At 36.8% G+C, this 22,411-nt stretch overlaps 1 protein-coding gene across 1 annotated transcript in view; it reads right to left on the bottom strand.

Moving 5' to 3' along the window:
• Positions 1-4,272: 4,272 nt before the first annotated feature.
• LOC123536034 (prostaglandin reductase-3-like) overlaps positions 4,273-22,411 on the bottom strand; it is a 38,397-nt gene continuing 20,258 nt past the window's right edge. The window contains exons 8-11 of the mRNA XM_045318813.2: positions 11,424-11,485; positions 10,674-10,776; positions 8,818-9,003; positions 4,273-6,499 (exon numbers count right to left, since the gene is read on the bottom strand). Coding sequence (XP_045174748.2) covers positions 6,425-6,499; positions 8,818-9,003; positions 10,674-10,776; positions 11,424-11,485 — 426 coding nt within the window. The 3' untranslated portion in view covers positions 4,273-6,424. The remainder of the gene's footprint in view (positions 6,500-8,817; positions 9,004-10,673; positions 10,777-11,423; positions 11,486-22,411) is intronic.

The following is a 22,411-nucleotide window of genomic DNA, read 5'->3' as shown; positions in this document are numbered from 1 at the left end:
TGCTGTGGACTACATAGTACACAGAATGTACACTGGAGGAATCTAGTACGCGGGAAGTACACCGGAGAAATAGTACGCAGCATGTACGCGGCACATACACTTTTCACATGCAAATGAGGCTGCGGTGTACTACCCCTGCGGCGTACATGCTATGTACTCCTGCTGCATACATGCTGTATACTCCTGTGGCGTACATGCTGTGTACTCTTGTGGCGAAACTGCTGTGAACAGGTTTTACTGTGCATGTGCAGCCTTTTCTAAATCAAACAAAATTCAGAATTTGACAAAAATTCCTGTTCCACTCAATAACTTATTCGGGGGCATTTGTCATCTACTGTGACATTTCTTGTTGTTTGTTTGTTTTTATAGAAATTAAACAATAGAATGTGTTTTTATAGAAATTAAACAATAGAATGTGTGATTATATGTACAAATGTTAACATTAATGAGTTAACATTTTGAGCATTAAAGCCTTTATAAAACATGATAGAATTGTGTTTTGCTTAAGAGTATTCAAATAACAGTGAGAGCTATTAATTCTTCTCATTCGGGCACTATTGAGGCCTTATCTTGGTAATTATTTCATGTATTACAAAATGTAATGCAACAAAGTTCAAATAAGGCTTTTTAATTATCCAAGTTAGAAAGCTCCAGGATTAATTCAAAATGAAAAAGAATATATTTTTACATTGCATGCAAGGTGCAGCTCAGAAATCACTTAGATGTAAGCTTCACAAATGAACATTGCAAATAGTTTGGCAAATTTTCATTGTTCAGAATAATCTGAACTATTCTATGCTATTAAGATAAAAGTTACTTGGAAATCAAGTTCTTGCTTCCAAAAAAAAAATGTACAAATCCTTCCTGCATGAAGTGTACTTCAGACTTTTACCTAAAAAAATTCTAAGTATAAACACCAAAAGAAAATGAACAAGTCCCTCCCGCATATATGAAGTGTACTTCAGACTTTAACTTATAAAAAAAACTATGTATAAATGCCAACAGAAATTGTACAAGTCTTTCCCGCATGTATGAAGTGTACTGCACAAATTTCAAAGTATCTGCTGTGTACATGCAGTATACTATTTTCTTGTACAAGTCCCTCCTGCGTACATGCAGTGTACTCCTTAAATTTTCAGAGTCTGTGCTGCGTACTTGAAGTGTACTAGTGACCTCCTGCTTACATGCTGTGTACTCTTCGAAATAGTACGCGGCATGCGGTGTATGTAGAATGTACTCCTCTGGCATACTACTGTGTTCGCGGCATATACACAGCAAACACTTAGCATGTACGCCACAGAGGCTTGCTTCTGTAAGGGAGGTCACAGTTCAAAGCCTGGTCTGGGCCTTACTTTGTCATAGGCCCAGCTCAAACCATGCGAGTCAGGAATTACATATGGCAGTGACACATCTTCTTCTGTTATATACTTCTAAATGGCATAATTGGATGCAGTCAAGTATGCACAATAGAACAAGACACTTTTTCAAACAGAACCTGTTGGTGTGATGCAAAGTTTGAAAACCTGGTTTTCGTAAAATTTACATGTGTCTTGTTGATTGATTTATACAGTGAATAAAGTAATGTTTCCATTGAAAATGGATTAAAATGGGTAGAGAAAACATGTCCTGTGCCCCTATGTTCCTGTATTTTACTGCTGCTGATCCTGTAGCTTGTACATTGCTTTTAACCCTTAGCCTGCTAAATTTCCAAAATGGACTGGTCCACCATTCAATTTGGGAGAAATCATGTGTTATTCAAAGGGTAGTTTACTGAAAATTTACTGGCTCAGACTGAATAGGGATCAGTGCAGACAATGATCAGCCTGCAGATCTTGGTCTGCACTGGTCACAAAGGCAGAATCTCTTGTTGCCAGCAGGCTAAATGTTTAATCGTTTAATCTTGTGGTCATGAAATTTCATTGTTTTGATCAAAATAGGCTTCATTGGGATATGAATCTGTGCATTTCAACATTAGAAGCTGATATGAATAGACATACATATATGTTCAATGGGATTTACTTTTGTCAATTGATGCAGAAAGTAAGTTCCAGAAAAATAATAATTTCATAGTACTTATCAGTTATGTCATGAACTGCATTTCGTCAGTCTTCCAAGAAACTGAATTTATCAAGTATGGTACAAACATGTAACAGAAATGATACTTGGGAAGTAGTTACATGGTATTTTATCAGAAAGGAAATAATGTTTTTTTCTTGATCTTACTGCCTATTTGACCTCTATATCAGTTCTCTGAAGAAAGTGAGCCTAGATTTACAAGAAATTGGATACCAGGTATTTAGTAATGGCTGGGGCACATCTTGCACTTTATTTCATCCTTGACAGTGATTTCTAAATATCAAGAAACAGCACTTTCCGCATCTTTAAATCGGCTTTTTATCCTAGATCATATAAACTCATCCGTGATTTGCTGAAACTATGCAGATTGTATACTTCAAACAAGAGCTGTTTGTAAAACATGTATGCCCCCCATGAAGGTTAGTTCCATTTTCAATCCCTTGAATGCTATGACCTTGACCATTAACCTAATAACCCCCAAAGTTATAGGGGTCATTAACTTCAAAAGTCTAATCATGCTATCAAGTTTGAAGGTCAAGTGGTTCTCAAGTTATAGTGTGTAAACCATTTTCAAGGTTTATACCCCTGTGACCTTGACCTTTTACTTACTGACCATAAAAAACATTACTTCATAACCCAAATACAAAGTTTCTGGGTCAGGTGATCCTCAATTTATTGAGCAAAAACAGTTTTCAAGGTTTGGGTCCCTGTGACCTTGCCTTTTGACCTACTGATCCCAAAAACAATAAGGGTTATCATCTTCATAAGCCCAATCATGCTATCAAATTTTTAAAGGTCCTGGGTCAAGTGGTTCTCAAGTTATTGAGCAGAAACCATTTTCAAGGTTCTAGCCTCTGTGACCTTAAACTTAGACCTACTGACCCAAAAAACAGAAGGGGTCATCTACTTCATAAGTTGAATCATGCTACCAAGTTTAAAGGTTCTGGGTCCAGTGGTTCTCAAAGTATTGGGCAGAAACGGAAGCCCAGTCATGCAACCAAGTTTTAAGTTTCTGATCAATTTATTGGGCAGAAACAGTTTTCAAGGTTCGGCCCCCTTGAGGTACTGACCCCAAAACCTATACAGGTTGTCTACTTCATAAGCCCAATCATGCTACCAAGTTTGAAGGTCCTGGGTCAAGTGGTTCTCCAGTTGGGCAGAAATTGTTCACTCTACCGAAAGACTGACTGACCGACACGTGCAAAGCAATATACAGTACCCCTACTTCATCAAAGGAGGGCATAACAATGAAAACTGACTTTGTACGAGGATTTTGACTAAAATACAGTTACATATACAGAAGGGAAATAATGTACTTCCCACACTACAACGTTATTAACAATTTGAAACTATCTGTGAATATCTGTGTAAATTAAGACCAGGAAAACCCATGTAGAATACATATTTGATTTCTTTTGTTCTTACTGCATTGTGTATTATTCTTTTTAGCCATGGAAACTGAAAAATAGTAGGAGCTGCTGAACAAATAGACTAAGTACTAGTTTTAAATGTATGTCCATTTATTAGGTAGGATGGACAAACAGATGGGCATAGTAAGTACTAAATGCCATCTCCCTCTCTGCCCAATAAAACGAAAACTGATTGTGATTAATACTCTTGCAAAGCCTCTTTTTGTCAGAAGAAATAAAACATTTTAACTAAATCTATGTGGACACACGTCTGCAATACCTTAACTGACCCTAAAAGTATGTCACAAATACATATGTTGTTAGTTTCACACTAATATTAATTTAAAATTGTGGAAGTAATTCACATCACAAACATCCATACATCATAAATTAAGATGCAGTAAGAATATTTTGGTAAAGTCCAAGAGTGAATAACTGTAGTGTGTAAACTTACCATAAAATATCATGTCACACATATGTACACTTGATCATGTACACAAACCTTCATTTGAATCTCTATAAAATTGTGGAATTAGTTTGTCCCACAAATATCTATAAACCAATTATATACCAGTGTACATATTTCATCCAAATCCAAGAATACATAACTCCGCAATGCCTCAAGTGATCATAAAATATAGTTAATTACACCTTCACTTATTGCTGATCGTGTGTGTAAAGTTTCACTGGGAATTTAGAATCAGTTAATTTCTAATATGTTTATTTTTTACTGTTTCTTTACATTTTGCATTTAAAATCTGTTTTGAAAGAAATAAAACAACAGTAAAACTGTTCTCTTTTTATTCTTTTAACAAATAGTACAATATACAACTACAGTGTATATTATATATGGTAAAAAATTAATATTAAAAACATGAAAATATTGTAGAATTTTACACATGCCATCCATATACACTTTGTAAGTATAACAACTAGCTTATTATGACCAAAACATATAACCATTTCATAAAGAGTATTCCAAACATTATGTTAACTTTGAACAAGAGGGCTATCACAGCCAGATGTCACTCATCTGGTTCATTTAACCTTGAATATATATCATGACAAACTGTTTCATGAAAGGTTACAATTGTACATACATATATGTTTATTACGAAACTAGATGGACAAAAAAAATGTTCATGACAATCCATGGAAACTGTGATTTCTGAAACGTTGATAATATTTTTCTATAATCTGACCAAGTGATCAAGACTCTATGACTAGGCAAATGCATATGCCACTGATATTACAAAAACAAATATTCTAATCTGACAAGATTTCATGTAAAGCAGTGATTTTATGATTTAAAGTAAAGATCTAGCGTTTGAACCCAGATTACTCAGTTTTAAACTAGACCTGATTATTATACAAATATTCTGACAAAGTTTCATCCGGATGAGGTAGAAAATGCCATCATTGCAGTGTCAACACTTTTATGTTCTGCTATGTGACCTAGTTTTTGGTCTCAGATTACCAAATTTTAAATTTGACTGAAAAGCTTTCACGTAAATTTGGTGTAAAATTTGACCACAAGAGTTTTTAACAAGGTTTTTATCTAGGATTTGACCTATAGTGACCTACTTTTTGACCCAAGATGATACAGTTTCAAACTCAATCTTGATCATACAAAAACAAACATTCTGGCCATATTTTATGTACGTGGGGCAGAAAATATCTGGAATGTAAGTCTCAACCTCATACAAGGGGACTACTTCCATGTCCTGTGGCAGCAATGTCAGACTCTGTTTTTACCAGACAAATTAATCTCTGTTAAGAGTGTCTTGGTAGAGGGTCACCCAAGGAACATTTCTACAAAAGCATTTTGAAAACTTGCTGGTTTCTGTCAGGGAGATTTTTAAAGATTTTCCATTCTTTAGCCAACAACTTTGAAAGAGGACAATCTGATCAACATCAAAGTTTCCACTAAACAGTTTCAGAGAAGAAAATGAGGAAGGACACAACACCAGATGGAGAGTTATAGCAATAGCTCACCAGAATTTTTTTTGTAAACTACCATTTCTATTAGAAAAATAACCTGATGCAGAAAGTCAGAGCTGATGGTGAGGTCTTCTCATTTTCTTGGCACAAAATTTAATTGGACCAATTTTTGAGGTTGAAAAAACAAACAAAAAAACTTCTTCCTCAAAAATAATGATTTCACAACAAGTTTTATCACATGTTTTATGTCGTGGGAGTGAAATAAATCCATTACATAATTTTGGTATTACACTAACGTAATAAAGCTTTGACATTGACATCGTTTTCAGTATAGGAGCTGTTGGTCGAACAGACTTGGTCTATAATAAGTAAAGAAAGAAGAGATTTTGCTGTTTAAGTAGTTAAAGATTACATGTGATAAAAAGAATATTTCCTTAGTGTCTTTCCATATTGAATTTATTAAATTTATTGAATAAAATTGAAAAATGCTCTGCAGAGCCTCACACTTTATTAAATGTATTTCATTCAACTTGTTTAAAAAATTCAATAAGAAAAGACACTCTTGTAATATCCTCTAAATAATTTGATCACAAAAGAAGTTTTATCATTTAAAAGGTTTGAGTACAGATTATTTTTTCCAGCTTTTTAAATATTTTATGGCACATAAACATTGACAAAAAATGTCTGTTTATTTTTGGTAACTAGTACAGAAACTGTTTCTACCAGAATCAAAAGTAAAAACAATACAGTTCAACCTGACTTACTGACCACCTATATTGTGCAACCACTTTCCTTAAGCAGCGGCAGATGAGACGTTCATTTAGCTGAAGCTTTATATAATTTGACTGTATTAAAAAATTATAACATGTTTACAATGAACGTCCTTTTAGGTTGTTGTTGTAATGAAGGGAGTTGACCTTACTTCAGTTATTTTGATATACTTCGTCAGAATGCTGAGGATGTTTTTTGTACAGTGGATTCCTATTTTGTACCCGTAATCACAGTTTGGAGTTGAGATCTTTGGAGTTGAGATCTACTACAATTTTTCCTATACTCTTCTTGGAATACAAGTGCTGCAAAAAAAGAAAAGAAAATTTCACATTTACAACAGTATGCATATAAGCATGTATATATATTCTAAATTAATAAAGAACAATTTTCTTTGTAATTTGGGACCAGAGTGTGCAAACTGTTTGAAAATCCTCAACATTTTCTGTAAATTAACTAATTTACTTATTTCATTTTATTTCATTTTTGAGAACATTAAAAGAACATAGTTTTTTTCAATATTATATTAGTTATAACTATAAATAGTTATAATTAATATGAATCTTCATCAGGGTTGTAAATGACAACCGGGGTTATCTACTGACACCAGATCATCCCAACAACCAGGGTTATCTACTGACACCAGATCATCCCAACAACCGGGGTTATCTACTGACACCAGATCATCCCAACAACCGGGGTTATCTACTGACACCAGATCATCCCAACAACCGGGGTTATCTACTGACACCAGATCATCCCAACAACCGGGGTTATCTACTGACACCAGATCATCCGAACAACCGGGGTTATCTACTGACACCAGATCATCCCAACAACTGGGGTTATCTACTGACACTAGATCATCCCAACAACCGAGGTTATCTACTGACACTAGATCATCCAAACAACCGGGGTTATCTACTGACACCAGATCATCCCAACAACCGAGGTTATCTACTGACACCAGATCATCCAAACAACGGGGGTTATCTACTGACACCAGATCATCCCAACACCCAGGGTTATCTACTGACACCAGATCATCCCAACAACCGGGGTCATCTACTGACACCAGATCATCCCAACAATCCCAACAACTGGGGTTATCTACTGACACCAGATCATCCCAACACCCGGGGTTATCTACTGACACCAGATCATCCCAACAACCGGGGTTATCTACTGACACCAGATCATCCCAACAACCGCGGTTATCTACTGACACCAGATTATCCCAATAACTGGGGTTATCTACTGACACTAGATCATCCCAACAACCGAGGTTATCTACTGACACTAGATCATCCAAACAACCGGGGTTATCTACTGACACCAGATCATCCCAACAACCGAGGTTATCTACTGACACCAGATCATCCAAACAACCGGGGTTATCTACTGACACCAGATCATCCCAACACCCGGGGTTATCTACTGACACCAGATCATCCCAACAACCGGGGTCATCTACTGACACCAGATCATCCCAACAATCCCAACAACTGGGGTTATCTACTGACACCAGATCATCCCAACACCCGGGGTCATCTACTGACACCAGATCATCCCAACAACCGGGGTCATCTACTGACACAAGATCATCCCAACAACCGGGGTCATCTACTGACACCAGATCATCCCAACAACCGGGGTCATCTACTGACACCAGATCATCCCAACAACCGGGGTCATCTACTGACACCAGATCATCCCAACAACCGGGGTCATCTACTGACACCAGATCATCCCAACAACCGGGGTCATTTACGGACACCAGATCATCCCAACAACCGGGGTCATCTACGGACACCAGATCATCCCAACAACCGGGGTCATCTACGGACACCAGATCATCCCAACAACCGGGGTCATCTACTGACACCAGATCATCCCAACAACCGGGGTTATCTACTGACACAAGATCATCCTGCTATGAGGTTTTATGGCAGACAGCTTGAGCATTCTAACAGTCATTGATAAGAAACAACTTGAAGTCTCATGTTACTGTGACCTTTGAACTATTGACTACACACCATTATCTATAACGTTTGTCAGTTCTAGACCGAAGTATTCTCTAGTTATTGACTGGAAACTGTTTTCAGTCTAAAAGTTACTGTGACCATGCTTATGACCCCAAGAACTACAGGGGTCATTCTCTGACCATAGATAAAGTTAAGAAATTTGATTGCACTTGATCAGAAACAATTATTGGTTTGAAGGTTACTATTACCTTTCACCTACTGACCCTCAAAATAATATGGGGAATTTTCTAACCGTAGGCAATCATCCTATAAAGTTTGACAATCCTGTATCAGTTATAGCATGGAAAACACTTTCAGTATCAAGGTAGCTGTAATCTTAACATTTGACAAACTGACCACCAGAGCAAATGGACCACAAGCAATCATGTTATGACATTTGACTGTTGGCTAAAGCATTCTCTAACTGACCTAAATCCAGAGTGTCTCTGACCAAACAACAGACACACAATGGGCAAAATAATATAACCACTCTTTCAAAAGGGGTACCGGATAACAAAACTATCACAAAAAGTTCTTCATCTACAGTCATCTTTAATTTGATCATAGTGACTGTCCTTACATTTTTAACTTAGTCCTACCTCAACAGCATCAACAATTTTCTCCAGTCCAATGAACGGCCCAGCTGACGCTTTCTCTCCAAGATCAACGAAACTTTTCAGTTTTCCCTCATTGTAATACTGTATCTGCTTCATAACATATGGTGCAGAATCTTTAGCAAAATTAAACAGAAAAAATCCTCTGACACTTGCTGACTTTGGCAAGAGCTGGAATAGTCAAAATATAATGGTAGGTATAAGTAACCTAAATGAACAGAAACTAACATTGTTAATCCAGCAAAAAAAAATAAATTTAAACTATTACTATTTTACTGCCGCAGATAATCATGTATATTTTATTAAATTTAACAATAGCAATTTTTTAGTTCTGTGTGGTGGCTGTAAAAAGTTGTTTCTCACACCCACCCCTTCCACACACAGAGACTAATTCTGACTTGGTGTTAATATTTTTGTTGGAATCAGAGTCTGTTTCATTTAATGTTACAGAGGCATGCTTAAATCAGTGCTAGAGGACCTCTCCTGAACATACAAAAATCAAACCAAGTGTGCTTCTGACTGCTTGTTTGCATTCTATCCTTCAAAAAGATCTTCTTTCATATTTGGTTGCTACTTGTCACCATAGATTTCTCTTTTTTTCAGTGTAAGACTAAAATATTTTTTACTAAGTCAACATAAGATGCAATATTTTGTAAGTGGCACAAGTGGGTTGATATTGAAATTGAACTTGGCCTGTATTTTATAATCATCTTAAAATGAATTCAATGCATTCTTCTGTTCAAGAGTTATCAAATGGATTACCAAATTTTAATGGTAAAGAGGTTATAACTCTACCAAATATTGGTGGATTGTAACTGCAATCAAATCTGGGGTGCATTTATATCCATGCCCCTGTTCGCCAAAAATGAGTTTCATCCATCCATTTTTTAAAGAGTTATTGGATAGACATTAACATTTTGCTAAATTTTATGTCAAAAAGGGTCCATAACTCTTGAAAAAATTAGTGGCCTGTTACCAAAATCTTCATCAACCTGAATCTGATGATCATACACCTGTGTACCAAAAATGAACTAAAACCACTATATTTTCAAGTTATCACAGGGTACATGGATGGACGGACGGACACACATAAACACGGTGACTCCATTATACACCCTCCCTAAAGTTTGCTGACGTGGGAATAATAATCAAAAGAAAATCCTTCTGTTTGAAACAGTGTGAGCTTCAAATATAATCAATCCTTACATTTCAATAAACTGCTTAAACAAGGAGAATGATGCATTTTCAAAACACAAAATCATGCCCCCGGGTGTATGCTAAAGACATTGTTTTTTTAGGTTTTAAGTTTAAAGGTGAAGATCATATGAAGGTCAAGGTAATCTATATATAGGTCAGTTTGTAGGTCCTGCCACAAGGATTGTTGAGTGTGAGTATGAACTAAACCAGGTCATTAATGTGGGCTGTAAACAGTCTTGCTCGAACAGTGATGAAGTTCAAGGTCATCTATATGTAGGTCAGAACTAAATTTGGTCATTTTAGATGCAAAATGTTATTAAGGTTTCAAGTTTAAAGGTGACGGTCATATGAGTTTCAAGGTCATTTATATATAAATCAGTTTGTAGGTCTTGCCACAAGGATTGTTGAGAGTGAGTATGAACTTTATTGAGCCATTAATGGGGGCTGTAGGCAATCTGGTTCGTATGGACAGACAGACAAATGGACTAACAGACAGTTCAATTGTTATATGCCCAGAGGCATAAAAACATGAAATAAACCTTGACTTCTAATTATTTTCAATTGATTCTGTACTGACAATACAGAAGTTGATCTAGAAGATAGGCTTAAACCATTTTTAAGTGGTAAGCAAAGGAAATATTTACCCTTGCAGGCAATGTAGCTAGTGTGCGTGATGGTATATACCCCTTGTCTGACTCATATCCTTGGATATAACCTATTATAATCAATCGTCCATGTATTGCCAAACTGAAATAAGACAATTTTGAAATAATTTACAAAATCAATGCTCTACACCATTTTAACAGTATCGTTGTTTTAGTAGTATTAGTTACAACAGCAGCTAGAGAGATAGCAATATCCCCCACCACTGTGTTTTAAACTGGAAAGATACTGAATATCAAGAAAGCTGATGTTAATAGTTTCGCACATCCACCAATTTCCAGATCAGTTATTAAGAAAGCTAATGTTAATGGTTTTGTACATCCACTAATTTCAAGAACTATCAAAACATCTAATTCTCTTCACAAGCTGCAAAGCTTCTGTATGGAGATAAAAAGGGAGATCATTTCAAAATCATTCAATACAGAGTTTGTGTTCTGTGCTCAGCACTTTCTCGCATTTTTATTTCAAAATTTTACTGCATGACTCTTGCGCCTTGCACTTCTTCTAAATGACCGCCATTTATATCTAAAATTTGACCGAAACCTCTGGAGTGTTTAAGGAGTCATGCCCTAGACAAGGAAAATTTAAAATAAAGTAGGGAGATAATTGAACTAAGTGGGCTGGCTTGTGAATAAACACTTTCAAGAAGTGCCTAGAAGGGAATTTGGAAACTGTTTTTGTTTTGCATAAAATTTTCACAATATTGGGTTTTATAAAAAAAAGTCATTTACTTTTCTACACATGTATCAAACATCTCCCCTCCAACTGTCTCGTACACAACATCTACCCCTTTCTGGAAATAATAAATCATATAGTAGGCTTTTGTACTGGCAATACAAAATTATATTTGACAATGGACAGCATTTTTTTGACAATAATTTCTTTAACCTTTAGCCTGCTGGCAGCAAGTGATTCTGCCTTTGTGACCAGCTTGGTCTGCACTGTTGGCTATTCAGTCAGTAGATTTTCAGTAAACACCCCTTCGAATAATAAATGGTACTGACCATACTGAATGACAGACAAATCTATTTTAGAAATTAAGCAGGGTAAAGTTTAAAACAAGCGGGCAATGATGGTCTTAGCTCACCAGAGTGTCAAAACTTGCTTGAAATTTTTTTTGCAAAGGGTCAAACAAGAAAAATATCTGTGAAATTATTTTGGAATTAGGCGTGTTTCCTGACAAGATTTTCAAAATTTTGCTAATACTTACAGAAAAAAAGACTGAACTCTCTGGTGAGCTTGTTTTTAGACAAATGAGAATGATATGATCAAATTTAGTATAAGATCACAGAAGAAACATTTATGTGAAATTAAATCAAAATCAGACCAGTAGTTACTGAAGAGATTTTTTGGCTTCTACTACATACATACAGGGAAAGTGATGATGTAAGCAGGAAACAAGACTATCACAATAGCTCACATTGAACACTAGAGCTGAAAATGTGTCATATTTACTTCAAAATAATGTTTTATCTGATAAACTAGAATGTGTCTGTAGGACACAGGGTGTGCCCCCCCCCCCCCCACACTGGTACATTTGTCACAAATAAGTGGCAATAATTCAAATGTTTGCAGTCTTAATGGAGTATAGCCTCAACAAACATTTTATGAAAAGGATTCATTATTCTAGGCCCTATACTTTTTGAGCTATGAGCATCACAAACAAAAAATCCACTATTTTGGCTATTTCAAGGGCCATAACTCTGTAATAAGAGCTAAGATTCTCAAGAGGAATGCCAAGTGTGCAAGGTCACATCACGTTAAAGACTCCAGCAAGGTTTCCTGAATTTACATCTAATACTTTTTGAGCTAGGCACATAATTAGGTGAAAAAGTGCATTTTTTTACTATTTCAGGGGCCATAACTTTAACAAGAAATGCGGCAATGCCATGAAACCAGGTTTTCAACACTTTTCATAAGAATAAAAAAGTATACTGAATCACAGTGCACCACTTTAAAGCACAACCCTAACCCTAACCCTATTTTTAGTAAAAATGACCTTGACCTTGATCCCAGAAACCCCAAAATCAATCCCAAGCTACAACTTTATATAAGTTTTCTATACACCAAGTTTCATCACGATAGCTCATTCCTAAGTTAAGTTATTGACTGGAAACCCTTTTTCTATTTTAAGTAACAGTGACCTTGACCTTGACCCCAGAAACCCCAAAATCAATCCCAGCCTTTGTCTTGACATAAGCTACATACATACCAAGTTCTATTCAAATACCTTTACCGAAACAAAAGTTATTGACCGGAAACACCAGTTTGACGCCGCCGACCGCCCGCCCGCTCGACCAACGACATACCCCAATCTAATAACTCTGGTTAAAAATAGGGGGTGGAGCCAGCCAAAAATTAAAGGTGTGCAAATTTATATCATGATAAAGACATATGCCTGTTTTCAACCATTTATATTAAATACTTTTTGAGCTAGTTGTGTCACAAGGTGAAAATGTACATTATTGACTATTTCAGGGGCCATAACTCTTAAAATAGGGGGCGGACCCAAATGAAAAATAGGAGGTACGCAAGTTCATATCATGATTAAGACTCATGCAAGGTTTCATGAATCTATATCAAATACTTTTTGAGCTAGTTGTGTCACAAGGTGAAAATGTACATTATTGACTATTTCAGGGGCCATAACTCTGAAAATAGGGGCAAAGCCAGATGAAAAATAGGAGGTGCGCAAGTTCATATCATGATTAAGACTGTTGCAAGGTTTCATGAATCTATATCAAATACTTTTTGAGCTAGGCATGTCACAAGGTGAAAATGTGCATTTTTAACTATTTCAGGGGCCATAACTCTGAAAATAAGGTGCGGAGCCAGATGAAAAATAGGAGGTGCACAAGTTCATATCATGATTAAGACTCATGCAAGGTTTCATGAATCTATATCAAATACTTTTTGAGCTAGGCATGTTACAAGGTGAAAATGTGCATTTTTGACTATTTCAGGGGACATAACTCTGAAAATAGGGGTTGGACCCAAATGAAAAATAGGAGGTGCGCAAGTTCATATCATGATTAAGACTCATGCAAGGTTTCATGAATCTATATCAAATACTTCTTGAGCTAGGCGTGTCACAAGGTGAAAATGTGCAATTTTGACTATTTCAGGGGCCATAACTCTGAAAATAGGGGGCGGAGCCAGATGAAAAATAAGAGGTGCGCAAGTTCATATCATGATTAAGACTGTTGCAAGGTTTCATGAATCTATATCGAATACTTTTTGAGCTAGGCATGTCACAAGGTGAAAATGTGCATTATTGACTATTTCAGCGGCCATAACTCTGAAAATAGGGGGCGTAGCCAGATGAAAAATAGGAGGTGTGCAAGTTCTTATCATGATTAAGACTCATGCAAGGTTTCATGAATCTATATCAAATACTTTTTGAGCTAGGCATGTCACAAGGTAAAAATGTGTATTTTTGACTATTTCAGGGGCCATAACTCTGAAAATAGGGGTTGGACCCAAACGAAAAATAGGAGGTGCACAAGTTCATATCATGATAAAGACTTATACAAGGTTTCATCAATTTATATCAAATACTTTTCGAGCTAGGCACGTCACGAACTTCGGATGGACGGACGTCCCTACATATGGATACTTATGTGGCTACTCTTTTGTTCTCTCTATTGTTCTTTTAGCCACGTAAGAGAAAAATAGCCACATAAAAGCCTTACGGAATGAATGACATCAAAGAACAAGAGCTGTCTCCATAGGATGACACATGCCCCCGATGGCACTTTAAATGAATAGTTATGGCCGATGTTCGAGTTTAGGACCTTTGACCTACGGAGCTGGGTCTTGCACGCGACATGTCATCTTACTGTGTCACACATTTATGCGTAGTTATTTTAAAATCCATGCATGAATGACAAAGATATGGACTGGACACGCCAATCAATGCACTATCATGAAAAAAGACCTTTAACATCTAAGTGTGACCTTGACCTTTGAGCTACGGACCTGGGTCTTGCGCACGACACGTCGTCTTACTGTGGTACACATTCATGCCAAGTTATTTGAAAATCCATCCATCGATGACAAAGATATGGACCGGACACGCCCATCAATGCACTATCCCTTAATGTCTAAGTGTGACCTTGACCTTTGAGATACGGACCTGTGTCTTGCGCGCGACATGTCGTCTTACTGTGGTACACATTCATGCCAAGTTATTTGAAAATCCATCCATCGATGACAAAGATATGGACCGGACACGCCCATCAATGCACTATCCCTTAATGTCTAAGTGTGACCTTGACCTTTGAGGTACGGACCTGGGTCTTGCGCGCGACATGTCGTCTTACTGTGGTACACATTCATGCCAAGTTACTTCAAAATCCATCCATCGATGACAAAGATATGGACCGGACACGCCCATCAATGCAATAACCTTTAATGTCTAAGTGTGACCTTGACCTTTGAGCTACGGACTTGGGTCTTGCGCGCGACACGTCGTCTTACTGTGGTACACATTCATGCCAAGTTATTTGAAAATCCATCCATTGATGACAAAGATATGGACCGGACACGAAAAATGCGGACAGACCGACAGACTGACAGACCGACAGACAGACGGTTCAAAAACTATATGCCTCCCTTCGGGGGCATAAAAAGTACAGTTACCTATTGTTCCTATAGCCACCTAAGTATGCAAATGTGAGCTCAGACGCATGGACGGAGGGACGCACAGATAAGACCAAATCTATATGCCCCAACCACTCAATGGGGGGGGGGCAAAAAAAATAAATCAAAGCTTTCCGAAAACTGACTGGGAGGAAAAAGTTTTGTCATGATCATACGGCGAAAAATGGTATTTAATCAAACAAGATATGCAAGTTCTGTGTAAAAGTTAAAAACATAGATGATTTTTTCAAGTATTTCCGATTGTTTTTCTTTAAATCGTATTGTAGACTTTCACACTTTTTGTCACATCTGAACAACAGCTTTTTCAAATGTGCATGTACAAATATAAAATGTTAACCTTTACCCTGCTAAATTTTTAAAATGGACTGGTCCATCATTCAATTTGGGCAATACCATTTGTCACAAATTGACATACGGGCCTTATTTTATCTGTATTGTAAATGCAGGTATTGCATCATCTTTTTGTAAATTTTTGAGTAATTGAGGTAAATGTCAGATTTCATGCATAAAATACCTCTCATGTTTTTCTGTATTTCATAACTTAAATTTCCATGTAAATTTCATTAAATTCTGTTCAGTAATAAGAAAGTTGATATTTTATAAACTTCAGTAATTTATGTTTTTATCCCCAAAACCACTATAATGGGCCTCAAATTGTCAATTTAGATTCGCGCCAAAGTAGTTAGATTCCCCGGCTATATCGTGAATCCCGTGAAAATGACAATAGTCGGAGTCCACGGCTTAGCCGTGAATCCTATGAAATTTAGTATTTGGCGGGACATTATCCTTTAAATAGACTGGACTAGATATGCCTTGCGCACACCACCTTACGACTTTATAGACGAATCTATGTCTGAATTATTTTCTTGCTAGAAATTTATGCTCGATCGAGGTAAGAAATTTATTTGTTAGATTTTTGTATGATTTTTGCATTACGATTTTTTTTGGGTAAATTTTTGGTCATTCTACAGAATTCTGTAACATTTACTTTTCGGCATATGATTTTAGCTAGTTTCGGTATGTCAGGATGATTTATTAAATTTTTCAGACTTTTGTAAATTATTTCGAAAGAGGAATCTAAAATGTTTCATTTATATAAGATGTTAAATTTGTACTGAAATTTGTATCGTGATAATTGTAAAGCACTGTTTCAAAAACTTATGTCAAACATTTTGTTAATTATGGAACGCCATTACTGCATTGTATTGTTATGTATAAATCTATATGGCAAGTCTAGTACCATGTATGTAATATATTATTGTAATATGAAATTGTGTGACAGTCTATTGCATACACATACAATGTCCGTTTTAGTGTATGGCATTAGATATTATATGGATGCCAACTCTCATATAACGTTTGATTTACATTGAATTTTGTTAATTTGTAGTTGTAAAAAATGGCTGCAGTTTATCATATCCGTATCTATAATGTTTCATCATATACTTTTCATATCTTTTTCATACTTTAACTTTAGTCTTTTAAGTAAGTAATCTTTGTAATATGGAAGTAATAAGTGACGTATTTTAATCATGTGACGTTTGAACTTAGTAGCACATATGTTTTGTATAAGTAGCACGTATTATTTATGGGAGCCTACGGAGGTATGGTGTACCCAAAGGAGCAGTTTTATGCCCTGACTTTTTGTTTTGCTATGGTGCTTACCATATGTTATATATTTTAGCTTCTTCCGCCAGACGATTTTACCTGGTGATGTCATAACCCGGAAGTACAATGCCCGAGGTTCACTTGTCTTCACTCGCCTGGATGTGATATTCCCAGCGCAGAGCTTTCGTCCCATGGTTGTGCCGTAAACCGCAAAGACGATGATTTTTGTTATCCTCTGAAGTCAGCTCAGGGATGCAATCACCTACCACCATAGGAGCCAATACGGAATCAACGTATTCACGGTTTAAAGGGACTGGATTTTGAGATATGTTTTGTTTGTGCTACTTAAAGTTCATAATTACATTAAAGACCTGTGTCACGTCAGATTAGAATGGAAGTATAAGAACTTTTGTATCTAGAGATACTGAACTTTTTTTTTTTCTTTCTTATAATCAGTTTTTTTTTTCTTTTCATATCTATTCATTGTTAATAATCATCTTTTGTAAATAAATTTGTAAATATTGTAAAGGGTGTTGATTTGTTTTGATGGTTACTGTCGCCGGTACGGCCTTTCCTGTCACAATGGTGTCAGAAGTGGGATTGGTCGACCAGACACAGTAGCTATTCGAACATTATTAACACCCATTTAACTGCAGCAATAATTTGTAAAGATTCCTCTTGTTTTGTTCTATTGGTACACATATAATAGTTTTATTCATTTTTCAGAGTGACGTCTTACCTCAGACAAGACAAGACAGATCCGTAACTTCAGCTAACCAGCTTTAGTGGTCACAGACTAATAGACAGTTGTATACGACACTTGGATTCTGGGGTGAGTTTGTTCCTTTTATGTTCTTTTGGGTTTATTTTGTGTCCACTCTATGATTAAGCCACCATATATCTGTGCTGAGAGTGATCGCCCTTGACAAGGAGAGTTATTCTACTCACTCTTAATTGTGCGTCGCCCTACTTCTCCCAGTGATCCTATTAGGTATTAGTGTGCTGTATACATACCAGATACAGTATTTTTTTTTAATTTGTGTGTGTTAGCAAGCTTGTTTACTTGCATATACTTTTACCTACTTTTAAGTTTTAGTGCTACACTGTTGTGTTATACCTATACTTTATCTTAGGATAAAGCACGTTGATTTATTTTTGTTTATTTGTTACACTAAAGTGTTAACACCAGTTACAGTTGATTGATATTTGATAAGGCTAAGGTATTGTTACAGCCTACTGTCACTGTACTTTGTTGATTGTTGCCTATGCAACCTTGATTGACACATAGTATTGTTGCGCAACTTAGTGTATTATTTTAGTGAGGACGTTTTGTGTAGTATATACGTAGAGTATAGTATTTTGTTTTGGCTTCAGTGGTAACTGTAGAGCCTTAGTGTAAACTAGTGTAGTCTAGTATTCCCTCACGATTGTTTATTTAGTGTCTCAGGTTGTTATAGTAGCTGTAGTGCGTAGTGTTATATAGTGTTAACGTAGTGTAATCATGACTAGTGTAGTAGAGTTAACGAAGATAGGAAAGGAGTTAGGTTATGAAGGAGTGGAGTTACGTAACTTTGTTAAGGAAGAGCAGGCTAGGGAACGTGAGGAAAGACATAGTAGATTAGAGGCAGAGAAAGATAGATTAGAGGCAGAGAAATTAAGAGCAGAGGCAGAGAAAGATAGGTTAGAAGCAGAGAAAGATAGATTAGAGTTAGAAGCTAGGTTGCAGAAAGAAAAGATAGAATATGAAAAACAAAGTAGTTTAGAAGCAGAGAGAGAAAGAGAGAAGGAAAGGTTAGAAGCAGATAGGGAAAGATTAGAGTTAGAGGCTAGGTTGCAGAAGGAAAAGATAGAGTATGAACGTAAGTTAGAATTAGATAAGTTAGAATACGGACGTAAGTTAGAACAGGATAAGTTAGAAATGGAAAAGGAGAAGTTAATGTTAGCTAGGAAGTTAGAAACAGAGAAGGAGGAAGCAGAAAGTAGGAGATTAGAAACAGAGCATAAGTTTAAGACAGACTTAGAAAAGATGAGTAAGAAAAAGGTAAAGGTTAAGATGTCTCCCTTTGATGAGAAAATTGATTCCATGGATGCGTACTTGAATGTGTACGAAACGTACGCTGTTGCGCAGGATTGGGATAAAGAGATATGGTCACTTAACTTACCGTTCCTTCTAAAGGGTACGGCAAGAGAGGTTTTTGATAGGCTTCCGTTGGAAGATAGGAAGGATTATGATAAACTGAAAGCCGCTTTGCTACGTCAGTTCGAACTCACTGACGATGGCTATAAGAAAAAGTTTAGAACTGAGAGGCCTCGGGATAATGAGACCTTTGTGATGTTTCTAGCCAGAATAAGTAGATATTTAGATGGTTGGCTTAGACTGAGTAAGGTAGAGAAAACGTATGAAGGATTATTAGATTTTATACTTAGGGACCAATTTTTAGATGTATGTAATAGAGAACTATACCAGAATTTGAGTAGTAAGAAGTTAGTTAAAGCTAAGGATGTAGCAGAAGATGCAGATTTGTTTGCAAAGACTCGTGGAGGTCCCAAGTATGTCGTGAATTGAACCAATAAGGACCGAGCTATAAACCATATGAAATTCCTCAGAGACACTATCCTAGTAGTCGTAATGTAGGCACTAGTAATAGAGGTAGTAGCAATGTTGCTAATAGAGGTAGAGGTTATCAACCCTTTGGTGTACTGAAGTGTTATAAGTGTGGTCGAATAGGGCATAGTTCATATTACTGTAGGAGTGGAAAGTACGGCGGTAACAGTGCTAATGCAGCAGCAGAGTTAGAAGTAGAGGTAGAACAGGAAAGTAGTAAAGGGGAGAATAGAAATAGTAAGGAAAGTAGAAATAGAGGTAGAAGCCGTGACCGATCTAGGAGTAGAGGTAGAGGAAGAAATAGAGATAGAGATAGAGTAAGTCAAGTAGGTCAGAGAGTGGAAATAGCATTATAGAACTAAGTGATGTTGAGGAGTTAGGTATGCTTAGTGTAAGTACATGTCCTACAAAACCCGGTACTTGTAATGGTAGGGATGTAATCGCTATGCGAGATACAGGCTGTACATGTGTGATAGTGAAACGGAACTTAGTAGAAGCAAGTCAGTTTTTAGAGAAAACCCGTAGATGTAAGTACATAGATGGGAGTGAACATAGGCTAGATGTAGCTAGAATAGATATTGATTGTCCGTATTTCAAGGGTACAGTAGAGGCGTTGGTTGTAGATAATCCTACCAATGATGTTATAATTGGTAACGCAGAGGGAGCTGTAGAACCTCAGTTTAGTAGCTTAGCGTCAGCAGTAGAAACTAGGGCGCAAGCCAAAGTTAAGAAGCAAGTAAAGCTTAAAGTTCCGTCTCAGATTTTAGATGTATCTAGAGAGGAATTCTTAGATAAGCAACAGAAAGATAGCACGTTAGATTTGTGTAGAAAGAAGGCTGAGGAAGGTACGATTAAGCAGTGTAGAGGTAAAGGTTCAGTTAGGTTTGAGATAAGGAATAGATTGTTATATAGAGAGTATACCGCCCAGAATTTAGACAAAAGTAGACAGCTGATTGTACCTAAATGTCTTAGAGAAACTGTGATGAAAGTTGCACATGATTCATTACTGTCAGGCCATTTAGGTATAAGGAAAACTAGTGAAAGGGTATTAGGCGAATTTTACTGGCCAGGAGTAATGGCAGAGGTTAGGAGGTACTGTCAGTCATGTAGTATTTGTCAACGTACTATAGCTAAGGGTAGAGTAAGTAAAGTTCCGTTAGGAAAAATGCCTTTGATTGATACTCCGTTTAAGAGAGTTGCTGTCGATATTGTTGGTCCGATCGAACCTATGACTGATAGGAAAAACAGTACATTTTGACTATGGTAGATTATGCTACTAGATATCCAGAAGCTATAGCACTACCTAGTATTGAAACTGAGAGAGTAGCAGAGGCATTAGTAGATATGTACAGTAGATTAGGAGTGCCAGAGGAAATGCTTACCGATTGTGGATCGCAGTTTACGTCAGACCTTATGGCAGAAGTTAGTAGGTTATTGTCATTAAGGCAGTTAACTACAACACCTTATCACCCTATGTGTAACGGTTTAGTAGAGAAGTTTAACGGTAGTTTGAAGCAAATGTTGAAGCGTATGTGTAGTGAGAGACCTAGAGATTGGGATAGGTATTTGAATGCTATGTTGTTTGCTTACCGTGAAGTTCCGCAAGAAAGTTTGGGATTTTCTCCCTTTGAGTTACTTTATGGTAGAACAATCCGTGGACCGATAACTGTGCTAAGAGAGTTATGGGCTGGTAAGACGGAGAATGATGAGGTTAAAACCACTTACCAGTATGTTATGGATTTGCAAGAAAAGTTGGAAGATACGTGTAAGATAGCTCAGCAACAGTTAGCAAAAAGTAGTGCTAGATACAAGAAGTATTACAATAGGAAGGCTAGAGATAGGAGGTTTAAGGCAGGTAGTAAGGTACTTGTATTGTTACCTACGAAACATAATAAGTTGTTGTTACATTGGAAGGGTCCTTACGTAGTAGTAGAGGTAGTAAATAGACTAGATTACAGGATAGATGTAGACGGAAAGTTGAAAACGTTTCATGCAAACATGCTGAAACAGTACTGTGAAAGGAAGGATGATAGTAAGTCTATACCAGATAAGGGTATTTTAAGTAAGGTTGGAGCAGCAATTGTAGAGGAGGATCGGAGAGATTATAACAGATTAGATCCGAATGAAAGTAGTGATGAGTTTTCAAGTAGAGTAGAAAAGGATATAGTTTTGTGTCCTATAAAGCAGGGTACAGAAACGTACAAAGATGTAGAGGTAAATCCAGAGTTACCAGTAGAATGTAAACAGGAAGTAGTAGATTTGTTAGACAATTTCTCAAAGGTATTGACAGATATTTATTTTGTATGCATACTTCTATTGATACTTTTTAAGTTTATCTCAAATGTCGGCGCCATTGCAGTTCCGCTCACAGATTTGACGAAAAAGGGTCAGCCAAATCTTGTAGAGTGGGGTGAAAGTCAAGAAAAGGCTTTCCAGACTTTGAAGGCTAGCTTAATGGGTCCGCCTATTTTGAAGTTGCCAGATTTAGATCAGACTTTTATATTGAGAGTAGATGCTTCAGATTTAGGTTTAGGCTCAGATTGCTTCAGGAAAGTGATGGAGAGAGAAATTACCTGTAGCGTATGCTAGTAGAAAATTGCTACCTAGGAGCAAAAGTACTCAGTGATAGAGAAGGAGTGTTTAGCGATAGTATGGGCAGTAGCTAAGTTCACCGGTATTTGTTCGGTAAAGACTTTGTATTAGAGACAGATCATCAGCCGCTCACTTATTGAATAAAGCGAAACTTAGCAACTCCAGGCTGATGAGATGGGCATTGGCATTACAGCCATATAGGATCAGTATTAGAGCAATTCCTGGTAGAGAAAATGTAGGCGCAGATTATTT

Source organism: Mercenaria mercenaria, chromosome 17, assembly GCF_021730395.1.
Source record: "Mercenaria mercenaria strain notata chromosome 17, MADL_Memer_1, whole genome shotgun sequence".
Taxonomy (NCBI): Eukaryota; Metazoa; Mollusca; class Bivalvia; order Venerida; family Veneridae; genus Mercenaria; species Mercenaria mercenaria.
Note: the sequence above shows the minus strand (reverse complement) of the source record. Positions and strands in the feature narration are given on the sequence as shown.